Source organism: Octopus sinensis, linkage group LG14 (genome assembly GCF_006345805.1).
Source record: "Octopus sinensis linkage group LG14, ASM634580v1, whole genome shotgun sequence".
NCBI lineage: Eukaryota > Metazoa > Mollusca > Cephalopoda > Octopoda > Octopodidae > Octopus > Octopus sinensis.
Genome location: NC_043010.1, coordinates 16,645,689 through 16,662,176, shown reverse-complemented (window position 1 = coordinate 16,662,176; position 16,488 = coordinate 16,645,689). Strand labels below are relative to the sequence as shown.

General features: G+C 38.8%; 1 protein-coding gene across 3 annotated transcripts in view; it reads left to right on the top strand.

Annotated features, from left to right (window-relative positions):
• The window catches only part of LOC115219254, a 250,510-nt gene that overhangs the window by 195,812 nt on the left and 38,210 nt on the right, over nucleotides 1-16,488 (top strand). For all 3 annotated transcript variants that reach the window (XM_036508688.1, XM_029789405.2, XM_029789403.2), the window contains one exon: nucleotides 14,987-16,488. This exon is cut by the window's right edge and continues 1,091 nt beyond it. In XM_036508688.1, the coding sequence (XP_036364581.1) occupies nucleotides 14,987-16,488 (1,502 nt within the window). The remainder of the gene's footprint in view (nucleotides 1-14,986) is intronic.

Sequence of the window (16,488 nt, the reverse complement as noted above, 5' to 3'; positions counted from 1 at the left end):
TTTTTTTTATTTCTGTAAAGGCAAGAAAGGTGCTGAGCCTCACAAAGTGATATGTGAAGTTTATGGTGTTGATTGCTGAACAGAATGCTCATGTCAGAAATGGTTTTAAAAAATTCCCTTCTGGAAATTTTTCACTCAATGATGACTAATATTTTGGTCAGCCTCCCGAAGTTGATGATGACCGAATCAAAGCCATAATTGAATCTGATTGTCATATAACTGCGCGAGAGATTGCAGAGAGGTTAAATGTATCACACATAACAATTGAAAATCACTTAAAATGACTTTGACTCATTAAGAAGCTCGATATTTGAGTTCCACATAAACTGAAAGAGATTCACTTAACACAACGAATCAATATTTTCAATATGCATCTCAAACACAATGAAATCAACCTATTTTTTTAAACGAATCATCATTGGTGATGAAAAGTGGATTGTCTACAATAACAGCACAAACCACATCAAAAGCTGAACTGCATCAAAAAAGGCCATGCTGTCAATTTGGTAAGATTACAAAGGTGTTGTGTATTTTGAGCTGCTTCCAAGGAACCAAACAATCAATTCAGATGTTTACTGTCAACAACTAATGAAACTGGAGGAAGCAATAAAAGAAAAACAGCTAGAATCAGCAAATCGTAAAGGAATCGTGTTCCACAATTATAACGCTAGACCACACATGTCTTTGCTAACTTGTGAAAAATCATTGGAGCTTGGTTGGGAAGTGATGTCACTATCAGATTACCATTTATTTTGAAGTTTGCAAAATTCTTTGAAAGGTAAAACTTTTAATAATGACGATGACCTAAAATCACACTTGCTTCAGTTTTTGGCTGATAAGGGTCAGAAGGTCAATGAGTGCAGAATCATGATGTTGTTAGAATGATGGCAAAAGATCATCAAACAAAATGGAAAATATATAATTGATTAAATGACTTTTACTTCACATTAAAAAACCGAAATTACTTTCTTGCCAACCTAATTGTTGTTCTCTTATTTCTAGCAATGCTGGCACTGACTAGCAGCCTTGGTCACCTTAGTGACATCTATACTTGTGCCTTTTGGTTGTGAATTGCAAATAAACTACTTTAATAATTTACAATTTTCACTTTTACCATTTATGGAATCAGCCTCTGATTTCTATAAACTGACAAAGTGAGTTAGCTTTAACCCTCAGCAACTGGGTGAGAATCACTGATGAGGATTAATCAAATCCGAAATCATCGATGATCTGGCTCTGTCTTGCTTGCTGTAGGGAGCTTGTCTCCTTTGTCAGTCATTAGATAAGTGCTTCCCCATGGCTAAACTATATTCATATTTCTAGCAATGCTGGTGCTGACTAGCACCCTTATTTATTTTAGTGATGTCTATATCTATATATATATCATCATCATCATCGTTTAACATCCGCTTTCCGTGTTAGCAATGACCTCGCTCGAATCTTTTCACACATGCCACCGGCATAGGTGCCAGTAAGGCAACGCTGGTGATGATCACACTCGAATGGTGCCTTTTACGTGCCACCAGCACGGAAGCTAGTTAGCCGCTCTGGCAACGATCATGCTTGGATGGTGCTCTTAGCACCCTACTAGCATGGGCACAAGTGCCAGTAAGGCGACGCTGGTAACGATCACACTCGAATGGTGCCTTTTATGTGCCACTGGCATGGAAGCCTGTTAGCTGCTCTGTCAACAATCACACTCGTATGGTGCTCTTTGCACCCCGCTAGCACGGATGCCAGTCAGCAAATTTGATTTTTGCCAACCAAGTATACTAATCGGACACAAATGTGTGTCGTTAGCCAGCTGGAAGAGATGTCTTCCTGGAGCTATAAATGTCAGTAGCACTGTCCTGTATAGGACACCACACTTGGTTGGCAATTAAATGTTATGATTCCGTATTGCTACTATTTATATCTCACTCAGAGATTTAATATAGCATATATATATATATATATATATACACACACCCTTCAATGTGGTGCCTCAGCCTGGTCATAGTCCAATGACTGAAACAAGTAAAATTAAAAAGTGAGCAGTTGTGGGAAGGGATTCCAGAGGGTTGACATTCTGTCCAAAGGAGAAAGGATTTGACATGGTGGTTTGTGTGGGGCCTGAGTGGGGGTGGAGTTGGAGGCAAAATGGGTGAGAGGAAACAGAGGGAGGGAGAGAGAGAGAGAGAAAGAGGTGTTGAGTGTAAGAGGAAATTGGAGAGTAAAAGGAGAAGATTGTAAATGAGAAAGAATTAAGAAGGCAAAGAGTAAAACCTGAAATGGACCGAAAGTGGAGAGAGGTAGGGGGGAGAGGAATATGAGAGAGAAAATAAAGAAAGGGAGAGAGAGAAAGGGGAGTGTGAGAGATAGAGGGAGACAAGAGGAACAGAGAAAGAGAGACTAAGGAGGTGGGGGGGTAGGGCAAACATTGAGAGAAAATGGTTTTGATAAATGGTGTGTGTGTGGAGAAAGTATTAGATAAATGGAAAATGGTAAATATTTAAAGAAAATAGGAAACAGAACAGGGAAACATACTTGGACAGAAATGAATTGGAAATGGTGTAAAAGAGAGGAGGAAGAGAGAGAGAGGTGGGAAGGGGAAATAAGCAACAGAAAACAATAAATGAAACGATATATATAAAGAACAACAAAGAATGAAATTGGAGAAGGAATTAAGCGAGAAGGTGAAAGAGGGTGGCATGACAAGTATCCGAAAGAATTTCTGTTTCAAAGGATGATCATTAAAAGCAAACTTTTGTTTGCAAAAGGTACAAAAACTGAAAAGGGTCGGAGCTGCCCTGGTGACATTTGGGGTCTGTCAAAGTTTAATCTTTCCATTCCTCTTGAAGCACTGTTGAGGGATTAAAAATTCTTTTGTTTTAAATTTGAATTTAAAACTGCAACAAAAACACATTAAAAACAACAACAACACAATCGATAAATTATTTATTTTGTCTTCTATTGAACATTGAACAGTTTTGGGGGTTGGCCGTGAACATAATAGCAGCATTTTAGTTTTGTTTTTCCTTATCAGTTTTTCGTTTTCAATTTTTATTTCTCTTCATTAAACTTCTCCCCCCCACCCTCCTATCATAATTTATTGATTTATTTTCCTCTTCACATTTGTAATTTATTTTATTTTCTTGATTGGTTGTTTTTTTGTTGTTGTTGTTGTTGTTGTTTGTTATATTTTTTTTTCCTTTTTCTCCTGTTATACTTTGGTTTAAGTTCATTGAGGAAATGCAAAAGATTGGAGAAAGACTGCATAAGCAAGACACACTGATCGATATGTGTATAATTGGGTGGAGGGAGAGTGTGCATGAAACGAAGTAGATAGAACAGAGAGGGAGAGAGAGCAGTGGAGAGAATATCAATATAGTGAGTGATATACACATATATATATGTATGTATGTATGTATGTATGTGTATATATATATATATATATATTATATATATATATATATATATATATAGGGAGAGAGGGAAAAAGAGAAAGAGAGGTGTAGCATGGTTGATAGATCAATAGAGATTGGTTAATATATATATATATATATATATATTTAGATACAGAGGTAGGTAATTGTATTGTTAGAGAGGATGATAGACTAACAAGTAAAGAGGTAGTTTATGACATAGAAAGAGGTGCAGAGAGAAAAATGAGCCACAAATAAGAGAAGATTACATAAACGTTGATGGAGAGAGTGAGCGAGTTTGAAAAAGGAAGGAAATGCAGACACACGCACACACAAACACAAACACACACACACACACACACACACACACACACACACACACACACAGAGGCATACAAAACATGTTTTAAGCCTGATGATGAGATGTTTGGTTTTGATTGGTTTTAAGTAGATGTTCCGAGCTTCTTTGATCGGTCTGACGGCATTTTCATCTGTTTTTGTCAGCGTCTTCTTTTATACTTCCATTTTCCTTCAATCTTACACCTCCTTCCTTTCGCTGCTCTTCTTGGTGCTATTTTCCGCTATTTTTGTTGTTGTTGTTGTTGTTGTTGTTTCGATCTGCTGCTTCTCTTGTTGTTCATCTTCATTTTTCATTCAGCTCTAACTGTAGGCATTTCCAGGTTTTAGTGTGGCTGATGCTGTTGTTGCTGTTCCTGTTTATTTAATACTTAAAGTGTGTTTCCATTAAAATGCACAGCTAAACAGTCTAGCTTCATTATATCTATCCCTGTTGTTTTCTCTGCCTATCTGCTTGTCTTTCTTTCTCACACACATACACACATATATATCTGTGTGTGTGTATGTGTATGTATGTATGTGTGGATAGATAGATAGATAGATAAAGAGAGGGAGTATGATGATACTCTTCATGTTTATCAGAAAAATTACACATTATGACCCAACTAACAAGACTGGAGAATAACAGATTTAAGACTTTATCTTTTTGCTATCAAATATTTGTTATGGATTTATTTTTCAGTCCAATCCCAGTAACCTCCCTTGTGAAAAGGTCAATCAGCTGCAAGTGTCACTCATCCATGTCATTTTCTGCCAAATCGCCAGATCTTACCCCACCCACTCCCAACACTCTCTGCTAAGTTGATGATGTACCCAACCATCCGACTGCTGTTGACCAATAAAATTCAGTCAAACTGGTGTTCTCCATCTACCCATACTATATACAAATATATATACATATATATATATATATATATATATACACAGGGGTTAGACAAAATAATGGAAACACCTTAAAATTTCAAACAAATTTATTTTGATATAGGGTAGGACTGCTTTTGGCAGTAATTACAGCTTGAATTCTACAAGGTATGGACTCGTACAAAGTTTGAATTGTTTCCAAAAGAATTCTTGTCCATTCTTCAGCTAAAACAGTCTCCAGTTCTTGTAGTGATGATGGTGGAGGATATCGACTCCTTACTTGTTTTTCTAAAATGCACCATAAATGTTCAATAATATTGAGAGCTGGGGACTGTGGCGGCCAGATAAGATGTTTAACTTCACGAGAATGTTCCTTCTACCATTCAGTAACAACTTTAGCTGAGTGAATTGGTGCATTATCATCCTCAAAGATTGTGTTTCCCCCCGGAAACAGTTCCGCAACCATAGGATGAATTTGATCAGATAAAATGCTTAAATAGTCTTGAGTATTTATTCTGCCATGAAGAGAAACTACTAGGCTGGCAGATTTCCAAGATATAGCCCCCTAGATCATCACAGATCCTCCTCCATATTTAACAGTTGGAAGAAAGCAGTCTGGGTCAAATGCTTCTTTTAGCTGTCTCCACATGTATACTCGGCCGGAGGTCGTAAATAGGGTAAAGGATGACTCATCTAAGAAAATAACATTCTTCCACTGCTCTAGGGACCAATTCTGTAAGTTTTTGCTCCACTCTAAATGCTTTGCAACGTTTGTTTTTGAAAGTAGTGGTTTTCTGATTGCAGCCCACCTGTGAAATCTGGCTTTGTGCAGTTCCCAGCAAACAATTTTTGTGTAAAATGGGTTCTCGAGGTTCTCTACAGTAATTTTGGGAGCTGTACTTTTGTGATCCTTTCTAACAATTTGTGTAAGAGTCTGACAGTTCCTATCTGAAAGTTTTGGTATTCTTCCGGTGTTTTGTTTCAACGAGGAGGTTTTTCACTCTTTCTCAAAGGCTGTCATTACTTTCGAGACAGTACTTCTTGATACACCAAACATTTTGGCTGTTTCTGTTATGCTAGTGCCTGCCTTACGAGCACCAACAATGTGACCTCTTTGAAAGTCCGACAGATCTGGCATTTTAATAAATTTTAATTACCTTTTTCTGATGATATCTCAAAAGAAACAGCAATTTTAGCAAAACATATAAAGCAACACTAATAATAAATCAAAAATCATAAAATTAAACAAGCTTTTGACAGTTTTATAGATATTTCAAAATTATGATGCTATGATGCCATTATTTTGTCCAAGCCCTGTGTATATATATATATATATAACATATACAGGGTGCAGTGAATAAGCTGTCATCTAAATTATGCAAAACTGAAAATGACATGACATCTCATTTTAACAGATATGTTTACCAAAATTACATTAAAATATCTTGAAATACTAAAGAGTACATTTATTCCATAAAATTGCCATTGGGTTCAACAAGGGTCTCCAGACGATTTCAGAATCTCCTGCAACTCTTCTGGACGGTTTCCTTGTTTAAGCTGGTGAATGCTGCCATAATCCTTGCCTTCAGTTCATCTTTGGCGTTACACAGAGTTTTGTTGGTCTCTTGGTCAACTGCACCCCACACATAATAATCAAGGCAGTTGCAGTGTGGGGAGTTAGGTGGTCTGATGTTAGGGGTGATGTGGTTGCAGAAATTGTCTGACAGCTATAACTTGGTTTCACCTGCTTGTGCGGCATAGTGCAGAGTCCTGTTGCCAGACATAGGGTCTTCCAGCAGCCACCCTCTTGATCCAGGGCAGCACTACCTCCTCCAGGCACTTGATGTAGGCCTCCATGTCGAGTCTGAAGCTGTGTGGGAAGATGAATGAAGGCATAACGTCGCCATCACTAGTGATCACTCCAAACACCATGATGTTGACTGGATGTTTGATTTCTATCAGTTTCTATACATGTTTTGGGGACATGGTAAGCCAACGGTTGTTCTGTATGTTCACTGCCTGATCTTGGCAGAGATTTTTCCTGTAAAGCCAAAGCATGTTTGGTTGGAGGGGATGCTTGCATTTGTTCAAAAGCTTCGTAGCATGGTCTTTCCTCTTGTCCTTGATGTCTTGGGTTAAAAATTGGCCCTTTCTCATCTTGTATGAGGAATACTGAACATCTTCATGCATTACCTGCGTGATAAGAAACTCAGACACTCCCATGTCCCTGGCGATGGGCCTGACTGACTTAGAGGGTTTGTTGTCCATTACGGCCTGGATCTCACCAACAGATTCAGGAGTTCTTTTCTTATCGGAATGATCAGAGTGAGTTTTCCAAGCTGCCATACCTTCATAATCACCATTACATTCATCCAACTCTATCTGAATTCTCTGCACTGTCCTCAGATTGACACCCAAACACTCTTAAATGTTCGCATTGGAGCTTCCGGCATGAATGTCAAGCAGTACAGCATGTCATTTCCAAATTTCTGGCAGAGAGAACTGCATCATGGTGCTGTGTCTTTTTCACAGATGCTGCTCAACTGACCCTACTATACTGTGTACTTGAAAAATCAAAAACAATACACATACGCAAAATTAAAAATGTAAGATGGCAACAATTTGTCCATTGCACCCAGTGTGTGTATGTATGTGTGTGTGTGTGTGTGTGATTGCAAGCTTGTTTGAGTATTTCCATCACCTGATCGAAAGTCCCACACATGCGAGGGCTATGACCAGCCATCTTTGTGATAGGTTTTTTTTTCTTTCTTCAAATGATACCTGTGCATAATGATTTTTTTATAGAGGGAAAGGATTTTCACAAAGCCAATCCCACTCCCTGAACATGGACAAAATAAACTCGAAAAGAAGAACTAGTCTACATCATCGGATATTGTCAGTGTCACAGGTTTTCTCCGAGTTTTCCTCTCCTTGACAAATGTTATGACAATAATAGAGAGTCCTCCCACTCCCAGTGGGCCAACCGTGTGCCTGGACACTAACCCAGGTATTTTCACGCATGCATATACATGTACACATATTGTTGGATAGCCATTGACTGCTCTTTGACAGGTCTTATTTTACGTCCTGCACAGTGTCCAACAAGCACCCTCCTCACTGATAAGGACACAGAATGCTTGTATCACACAGTCAACTGGAAATGATGTTTCGTGGGGCCAAATAGCAGTAGCATTATTCCCTTTCCTGGCACTGCAACATTAAGTTGGCAACAAACCATCACTTGATGTTATTAAAATTATTTAGAATTTGGTAAAAGAAGAATGTAAATGCTTTAAAAGTTGTTTCAATGGAATGAAACTGCACACAGAATCTACCTGTAATATTATTCTGCTGCAGTGTAACAGTGACAAGATGTGTTAACAAAACCCACTCTATTGGTCTGTCAACAACAGTTTAGATGTCTGCTTCATAGAATACATTGATAACACGGAAGCAGCACATAATAGATCCTCACATAATAGAACTAAAAAAAAATGTAGTATCCAATGGAAACCAGAAGTAGGCACCTTTACAAGAAATAAACACGATACACCCTGAATAGAGTTTGTGGCTAGGAAGTTATTTGTTGCATTTGAAAGAAATTCATCAACTCATGTTGAAACAAATAAGGTTTTTTTTTTATATATGAAATTCTTCTATTGAATTAGACTCATAGATACATACACATTGACCCACCACCACCACACTAATTAGGTAGAATATTGACAAACCTCTTCCTTTCTGCTTTTCCCCTTACTTAATAACCCTTATCTTCTAGCTTCTCCCCTAGGTACATAGTAGAGTTCTTTGTTACCCACATTCTTCAAAAACTTCCAAACCTTCTTCTTTGCTTTTATGATTCTGTCTACTTCTCTGTTCCACCATCATGTAACCTTTGATCTGGCTGCAACTTTGCACAAGCCACAGGTTTGTTCTGTGACCCTCAGTAGGTTGTCCCATAAGACGTTCCAGTTGTCCTCTACATCACAGGTCTCTGTCTCCTCTTCCTTCTTATCAAATTCCTTAATTAGAATACCATTAAATCTCTGTTTCATGGATCTTTAAGTTTCCATATCTTCCTTTTCTAAATTGGTTTCTCTCTGAATCCTTCTAGTTCACTATCAACCTATGTTAGGAAGTATATTCTTCACTAGAAAAGGAGGACTTTGCATTCACCAGCATCGGCCTATTGCTATTTCTGGTGAGAATGTAGTCAATGTAGTTTGTGTGCCCACCAGATCAATAGGTGACCAGGTGGCTAGCAGGTTTCCTCAGTTAGTGTCGGATATCGACAATTCATTTTCATTCCAGAACTCCAGCAACCTTGTTCACTCCTCATTTCTAGTAGCAAAGCTATAACCTGTATGAATATTTTGAAATCCACTGGAGTCCAGTCCACCATGTCTGTTGAAGTCATCAGCGATGAGAATGTAATTATCATCCATCGTCATGATAAATTGCAGACGAGCCTCAGAGAAACACTTCCTTCTGTCCATCTGTCAGTCCAGCCTCTAGCATCTACCATTAATCGTATCACTCCTTTCACACTCTCCACCTCCATCTTTTCATCAACCCATTTCTCTGCTAAGGTTATGTCTACTCCACCCATGACCTCATTGCCACCCTACCCCCAGAAGCGTTTGTACTGCCATCCCTTGCCCATGGGCAATCTAGAAGAAGCCACCCCTGCCTTTACATGCATGTGTGGGTCTGTATTAGTGCTTATGTGTTTGACATTTCTATCAAAGAAATTATGTTGACCACTTGATAAAATGAGTATTGGCACTAGATGTGGCTGACTGCAAAACCTCACAGGCAGTACTGCAGCATGACCAGTCCCTGAAATCAATAAAAAGATGAAAGAATTGGTAATGAAGGGTCCATGTCACATTTGCCTTTGAACGGTTGCTCTTTACTTTTTAATTTAAAATGTGTGTGTGTGTGTGTCAGGAGATGGGAATGGGTGTTCACGTATCTGCTTCAATCTGTTTTGAGCAGACATGTCTGGTACTGCGTATCATAAAAATAATGTCTGCCTCTGTTGCTTGGCATTTAGATGTCTAGATGTATATATGTGTGTGTGTGCGCATATATATATATATATATTACCCCTCCTCTCTGTTAGGAGGCATCAACACTTTCACACACATGTACACACACAACAGGAACTTCTGCCTTCCAAATTCAATCAGAAGGCCTTTGTGTGTGTGTGTCTATGTCCAACCCATGCCAGCATGGACAATGGACGGTAGATGATGATGATGTTTATGCTGGTTTAGGTGAGTATGGGCATATTGTGTATACATTTGTGTTTGTTTAGGTGTGTGTGTGTGTGATGCTCTTTGTACAGTTTCTCTCTGTCAGATGCACTCACAAGGCATTGGTCTGTTTGGGGTTGCAGCAAAACACAATTCCCCAAAGTGGTGTGCAAGGAGACTGAACATAAAGCCATGTGATTGCGCCTCTGCAGAAATCTAATGGAAATCATAATCATTGCCATCAAAAAGGATTGACACATTAAACAATGTAGTCCCAGATACATTGTGCTTGGGAGAAAAAAAAAAACAGAAACAGGGGTGCATATGATTAGGATGGTTTTATAATCCATTGGTCAGCAAGGAAGGACTGGCTTTGGAGCCTTCATTTCTATAGGCTTTAGGGGTCATTACTTCTTAAAGTGTTGCGGCTACTATAACCAGCATCCCCAATCTTGGAATCTGGATATTGTCTGTGTGTATGTGTGTGTGTGTGTGTGTGTGTAAACAGAATCCAGGATTTGCATTAACAAAACTTGTAGATAGAAAAAGTAAACCAATCTTACTCTGTCATCTTGTGTGAAAATATGCATCTACACACACACACACACGCATGCACACACGCATTTACATTTGTGTGTTTGGTTAATCCATACTTAAACATTTTGCACAGACTGAGTTTATTATTGCAATTGTAACCATCATCAAGTTGGTTGCAAGAACTGACAAATAACTGTTGAAAGGTTTTAATCCTAAACCCAACATCAGAAGCTGGTCACATGATCTATAAAGTGCCACACATTACATTCATAGTTGCAGTTTATTGCTCTTCAATGCCATGTTTTCTTTCACGACCAATATTTATGACAAAAGTATGCTTACGGATGGACAGTCTGTTTATCTTTGGTTTGGTGAACTGTTTGAATTACTTGTTGTTACATCAAATAAACAGATACAAACCCACCCTGTAACCATGGCAACTCAATTCGGTTGCAACGGTTTCCTCAAAGGCGTTTCATTGGCCATGAATTTAAAGAAGTTTGGTCTTTCAAGATCATTAAAACCTCAATGTGACTACTGTCTGACTAGTGGAGTTTTGGGAATGGCAGTAGGGGTGGTGGTCATCGTTGAAATAAAGTCGACAACAGAAATGTTCTTCTCTGTTGGTAAGGCAGGTGTGAGCACCTGAAATAAGGTCAACAAATTTAAGAAATATCATAAACCAATTGGTGGGGAGTGGGTGGGGGTGAGAATTCCGCATTCCGTGTTTAACAAATTTGTCTTCAGCGGTTCAAAGAAAGGCATTTTTTAGATTTTGGACTTTTGACACACACACACACACCACATGCATACACACACACCACATGCACACACACACACACAACACATCACATGCACACACACACACACACACCACACACACCACATGCACACACACCACACACACACACACCACATGCACACACACACACACCACACACACACAAACACACATACAGTACACACATAAATCACATACGCACACACAATACAGCACAAACATACAGCACACGCACACAGTACACTCACATACAGTACACATACACACAATACAGCATGCACACACACACACACAATACGGCACGCACACACACTATACACAAAGCACACACAGTACACACACACATACACATACTGCACATGACTCTTGTTACACACACGTACAAATCCAATAACATATTAGGTCAGATGGTTATTATTGATGTGTAATTCTTGCTAAGCAAATCAGTTTGAAGTAGCAAAGCATTTTGCGGTTAGAAAAGAGATTAGGTTTAGTAGGATACCCTAATGAAATACTTGTGAATTTGTAACAGTGAACCATAACTCAGTTCTGTGGTTGTTTATAGCTAGGAGTGTTGTGGAATAGAGATAGCAGTGTTTTAACTTTAGGCTGATCAGAAGCACATGTGGCTCCAATAGCATGCAATTACAGCCAGCAGCTATTACAGAACATATAATGAAATGAAACTACATAGAAAATGAAAACCTTAGTTGACAACACCACCATCCTATATACAAACCACCAAAGACTATAAGATTAACTATTTACTATTATTAATAGCGGTGTACAAAGCAAAATCAGTAGATACAGAGGATGGGAAACGTTGTCTGAAAGTTTTCAGAAATCAACCGTTAAGCAATTTCAAATGCAATGATGATGATTGCATCGCATACATCAATGTCATAATGTTTTACTTGAAATGACAAAATCAGGTAACAATACCGCACTATCATTTCGGTGAGACAGACACTATTATCATTATTATTATTCTAATGTTATATTTGCTAAACAATTCACATTTTGATAAGATTTAGGAAATAGAGAGGATATTATTGTACCTTTTCTCATCAGTTAGGAATTCTGGGTATTTGACATGACTAATGATAGTCAAAATTGTTGACTATTTGGTTAATCTTTAGTCATTTATATTTTCTGTATTGAAGTATTAACAAGAAGATTGGAACTGTGGAAAAGACAAACTTTATTCAGGTAAAATCATGAATGAAATTCAGGTTTATAAGTTTAAATGGTTATAAGTTATTGTTATTTAGCCGTTGGTCATTTGTGATCCAGCTTACTTTTAGCCATACATATCCAGTTTTATGAAACAGTGTATCTAGGACTATGTTATCATTTGAGGAAAACTTGGCTACTATTTATAGGAGTTCAAACAACACAGAGGCTCCCTCATTTGTTCATAAAATTATTAGTTTTAAGAGGGTGTACTGAGACCAGCAAGACTTTACTTCATATGCATGTGTGCTTGCAAGGAGGTAATGTGAATACTTATAAAGATTAGGAGTAAAATGTTATGTGTGTCTTTGAATTCTAGGGAAAAAAAAGAACCCTTTCTCTTGAGAGGAGCAAATTTTGCACCAAAATAGACAATGGTAACATCATCCTTCAGACATTTTGAAATTATTAACCTTCCTTGTTTAGAGTTCATTGGGGTAAGTTGCAGAGGAGGCAGTGAAACTGTTGTAATGAGAACAAGATCTCTTCATTTCTATTGTAGGGATCAACTTCATCTTGTTCCTTCTGTTGTTGTTGTTGTTGTTGTTGTCTAAACACTAAATCATTGTTGACATTGTCTTCTTCTTCTTCTTCTTTGAACATTTCTTCAATTAAGCAACAGTTCTTCAGTCATGTTTTCTCAGCAGTCTGAATTTCTTTCCTAAAGTTGTCACAGACAATCAGTTCACACTTCTCTCTCCATCTTCTCTCTTTATATCCATCATTTCAGTTATTGCTGTCCTTGTGCCTAAACTAGAAACAATTACTGTTATTATTATTATTATTGAGTGAGAGAGCAGTGCATGCCATCAAAGTGACACTGGGGGAAAATATACAAAGCCCAATATACCCATCATGACTGCCCGTCTGATTAGGGTACACCAGGCACATGCATCACAACCATGTACGTGACATGGCGATCGCATACCAAGATAAACAGTGCATGGCCTTGCAGGTGGGGGCCCAGTTAGAATCTTCTTCAGATTGAGTAGCCCATCCCACTCAAAATGTCTCTGAATAAGGGTAGTTTGAGGATGTTGAACAAAACCACCACCTGTGTCCATTTCAGGATGGGTGCACTATAGCATTATTATTATTATTATCTCTTTATCACAAGTTTTATTGGAGCTCCTGAAGTCTTGCATGTGTAGCGGGCTTACTACCTACAGCCTACAGTACCATGCTATCTATTTTTTTCAGCTATCTAATACTTTCCTGCTTATTCTGGCAGTGCCAAGGAAGCAAACCTTTTGTAACAGTTCTACTAGGCACTCTATTCCAATTTCTTTTATATTCCTCTTGATGCCTTCTGATACTGTTCCCAACGACCCAACAATGATTGGGATTATCTTCACCTTCTTCATTTTCCATAGCTGGGCTATTTCATACTTAAGAGGGTTGTATCTATCTTTTTGACTCCCTTCCTGACTATTCCTATGTCAAGGGGGGCTTGCAACATCAATTATATAGCATATGTGGTCCTGATCTATTTGGATTGAGAAATCCCAGAGGATTTTGCCAGTCTCTGACTCTGCCACTCTCCGTGGTTTATTATTATTATTATGTTTCTTTACTACCCACAAGGGGCTAAACACATAGGGGACAAACAAGGACAGACAAACGGATTAAGTCAATTACATGGCCCCCAGTGCGTAACTGGTACTTAATTTATCGACCCCGAAAGGATGAAAGGCAAAGTCGACCTCGGCAGAATTTGAACTCACAACGTAACAGCAGACAAAATACCGAAAAGCATTTCGCCCAGCGTGCTAACAGTTCTGCCAGCTCGCCACCTTATTTTTATTATCATTAATGTCTTAGGGCAGGGTGTTAGCAAGAATAGTCGAGCATGAAACTAAATTCCCAGCAGTCTTCAGTATAAGAAACCCATAGTTACGTGCGAGTTAACAAAGTGTAATGGTTTAGAAACAATTTTTAATTACTTGGAACACCGCTCATAACGAGAAGAAAAGTCATCAGTGTTATTAACAATGGAAATAGAGCAAGGGAGAGAACTTTAGTATTTAATATGATAAAAATTAGTTGGAGATGTGCAGTGGGAAGTGAATTTGATCTTTAGAAGTATTTAATGTTATTCTTCTCTAAATGCTGAGGTCATAACCTGATAGATTCAGTTTTTGAGTTTTGGACCCTCCAGGGTGCAGTAAGTACTGGAGTTTATTTCGTTCTATCTCTTTTATAAAAATATGTGGCTTCTCACCAATAATGTAAGGATTTGTTATTGTTGTTAATAATATGACTACTACTACTACTACTACTACTAGGAATCCACCTCCAGGATGTACATCAAAGACTAGTGGTTACACTCCTCTCAAAATTGGTCCATGACCTGGCATCGATTTCTAGATGGAATCAGTTAAATTTCCTGAGTGATTTTTAAAAAAAGAATGCAAGCCACATCTCTGCACATGTCTTCAACACCTGCAAGACATCTGATATCTAGAAGTAGTAGTAGTAGTAGTAGTAGTAGTAGTAGCAGCAGCATTTGAAGAATTTTAAAAGAGACTAACTTTGTTCCTTTCTTTTCTAAACAGGTTTTTGTGTCAATGACCGCAACTCTCGACCCCGATATCACAAACCTGCTGTTGAGAAATGAGAAGTACATCCGAGAACTCACTTCAATCCCCAAAGTCCGGTTCGGTATTGATAAACGTACCTCACTTTATGGCTTGGAAGGAACCTGGTATTCACTGGAGTGTGCCAAGGTTCTATTAGAGAAGATGCAGGAGAGTGGATCTGAATGTGAGTCGCCGAAAAAGAGCAGCAAAGACAACTTAAATGAAAATCTGGATCCACAGAAAGAAAACCTCTCAAGTAACAGCCCTTTCCATCAATTAAATGACTCAAAGCTAAAAGACACTAACATGACAACAACAAACACAACAACATCCCCAACAACAACAACCACAACAGTGCCAACATTGTCATGTGCTGTAGCAGATGGCACCAGTGATAAACAGAAGCCAGAGTCTGGTGGATACAGTGGCATCGACTTTGACAGCCCCAGGCATCGTCGAGCTTACATGAAACTGGCTCGTGAGCGATTTTTATCGACCTTTTACCAACCTGACAAATCAACAGTGGTCTATGATGAGTATCATTACCCCGACAGCCAGTGGGAGCTGTACAAGAAAGAAGGAAGGATGCGTAACTGGAGCACACGTTCAAATAGAGATGATAGCTTAGATCGAGACAAGAAAATCTCAGACCAAGCCGGGGATTCCTTGTTAAAGCCAGATGGCTGTGATGCAGCAAAACCTCAATGCCATGACTTGAACCATCTTGATAAAGTCCAGGGACAATGGCTGAAAGAAGCAGACCACAGAGATTCCTCACCATGTCATATTCGCAAATCTAGTTTTTACTGGGAAGATGTGAGAAAGTCAGTCAATATTAAAGGTGACTCTGAATATGAGAAAGGAGCTGATGGTGTGGTGCCATCTTCTTGCCAACAGGCTGATTACCATTGCTCAGGGGAAAACTGTCTTGGCACAAACTGTGAGGGATCTTCCCGACGAACTAGCCCGACACCACGCTCTAAGGAGTGTCAAGGAGTAGGAAATCAATGTAAAAACTCTCAGGATAAAGATTATGGGGCCGCAAATACTCGTGAATGTCACAAACATTTAGAGAAAACAAAAGAAACTTGTACCCGCAACAAATGTAACCGATGTCACTCTAGAGACCGAATCTGTGATGAGAGAGATCTAGAAAAATCTTGCATCAGTTCAAGCAGAGCAAAAAGTCGTAGAACTCACCGGGGAAGTGTCTCACATCGAAACAGTAGTCGAAGTAGCAGCTTTTCACCAAATCGGGATCGGAGCGAAAGTTGCCAGAGTCAAAACTTGCATTACCGAGGTTTAAGTGAAGCCCCTGATAGAACACATGAAAGTCCTGCACGAAGACGTAGTGCTCATTGGACTGAAATTAAGACGTCAACTGAAAAAAGAGGTAGTATTGGAGATAACCAACAAGATCGGCTAGATCCAGCGTGGACTTCTGTTGAGAAAACTTCTAGTCGATGTCGTAACAATAG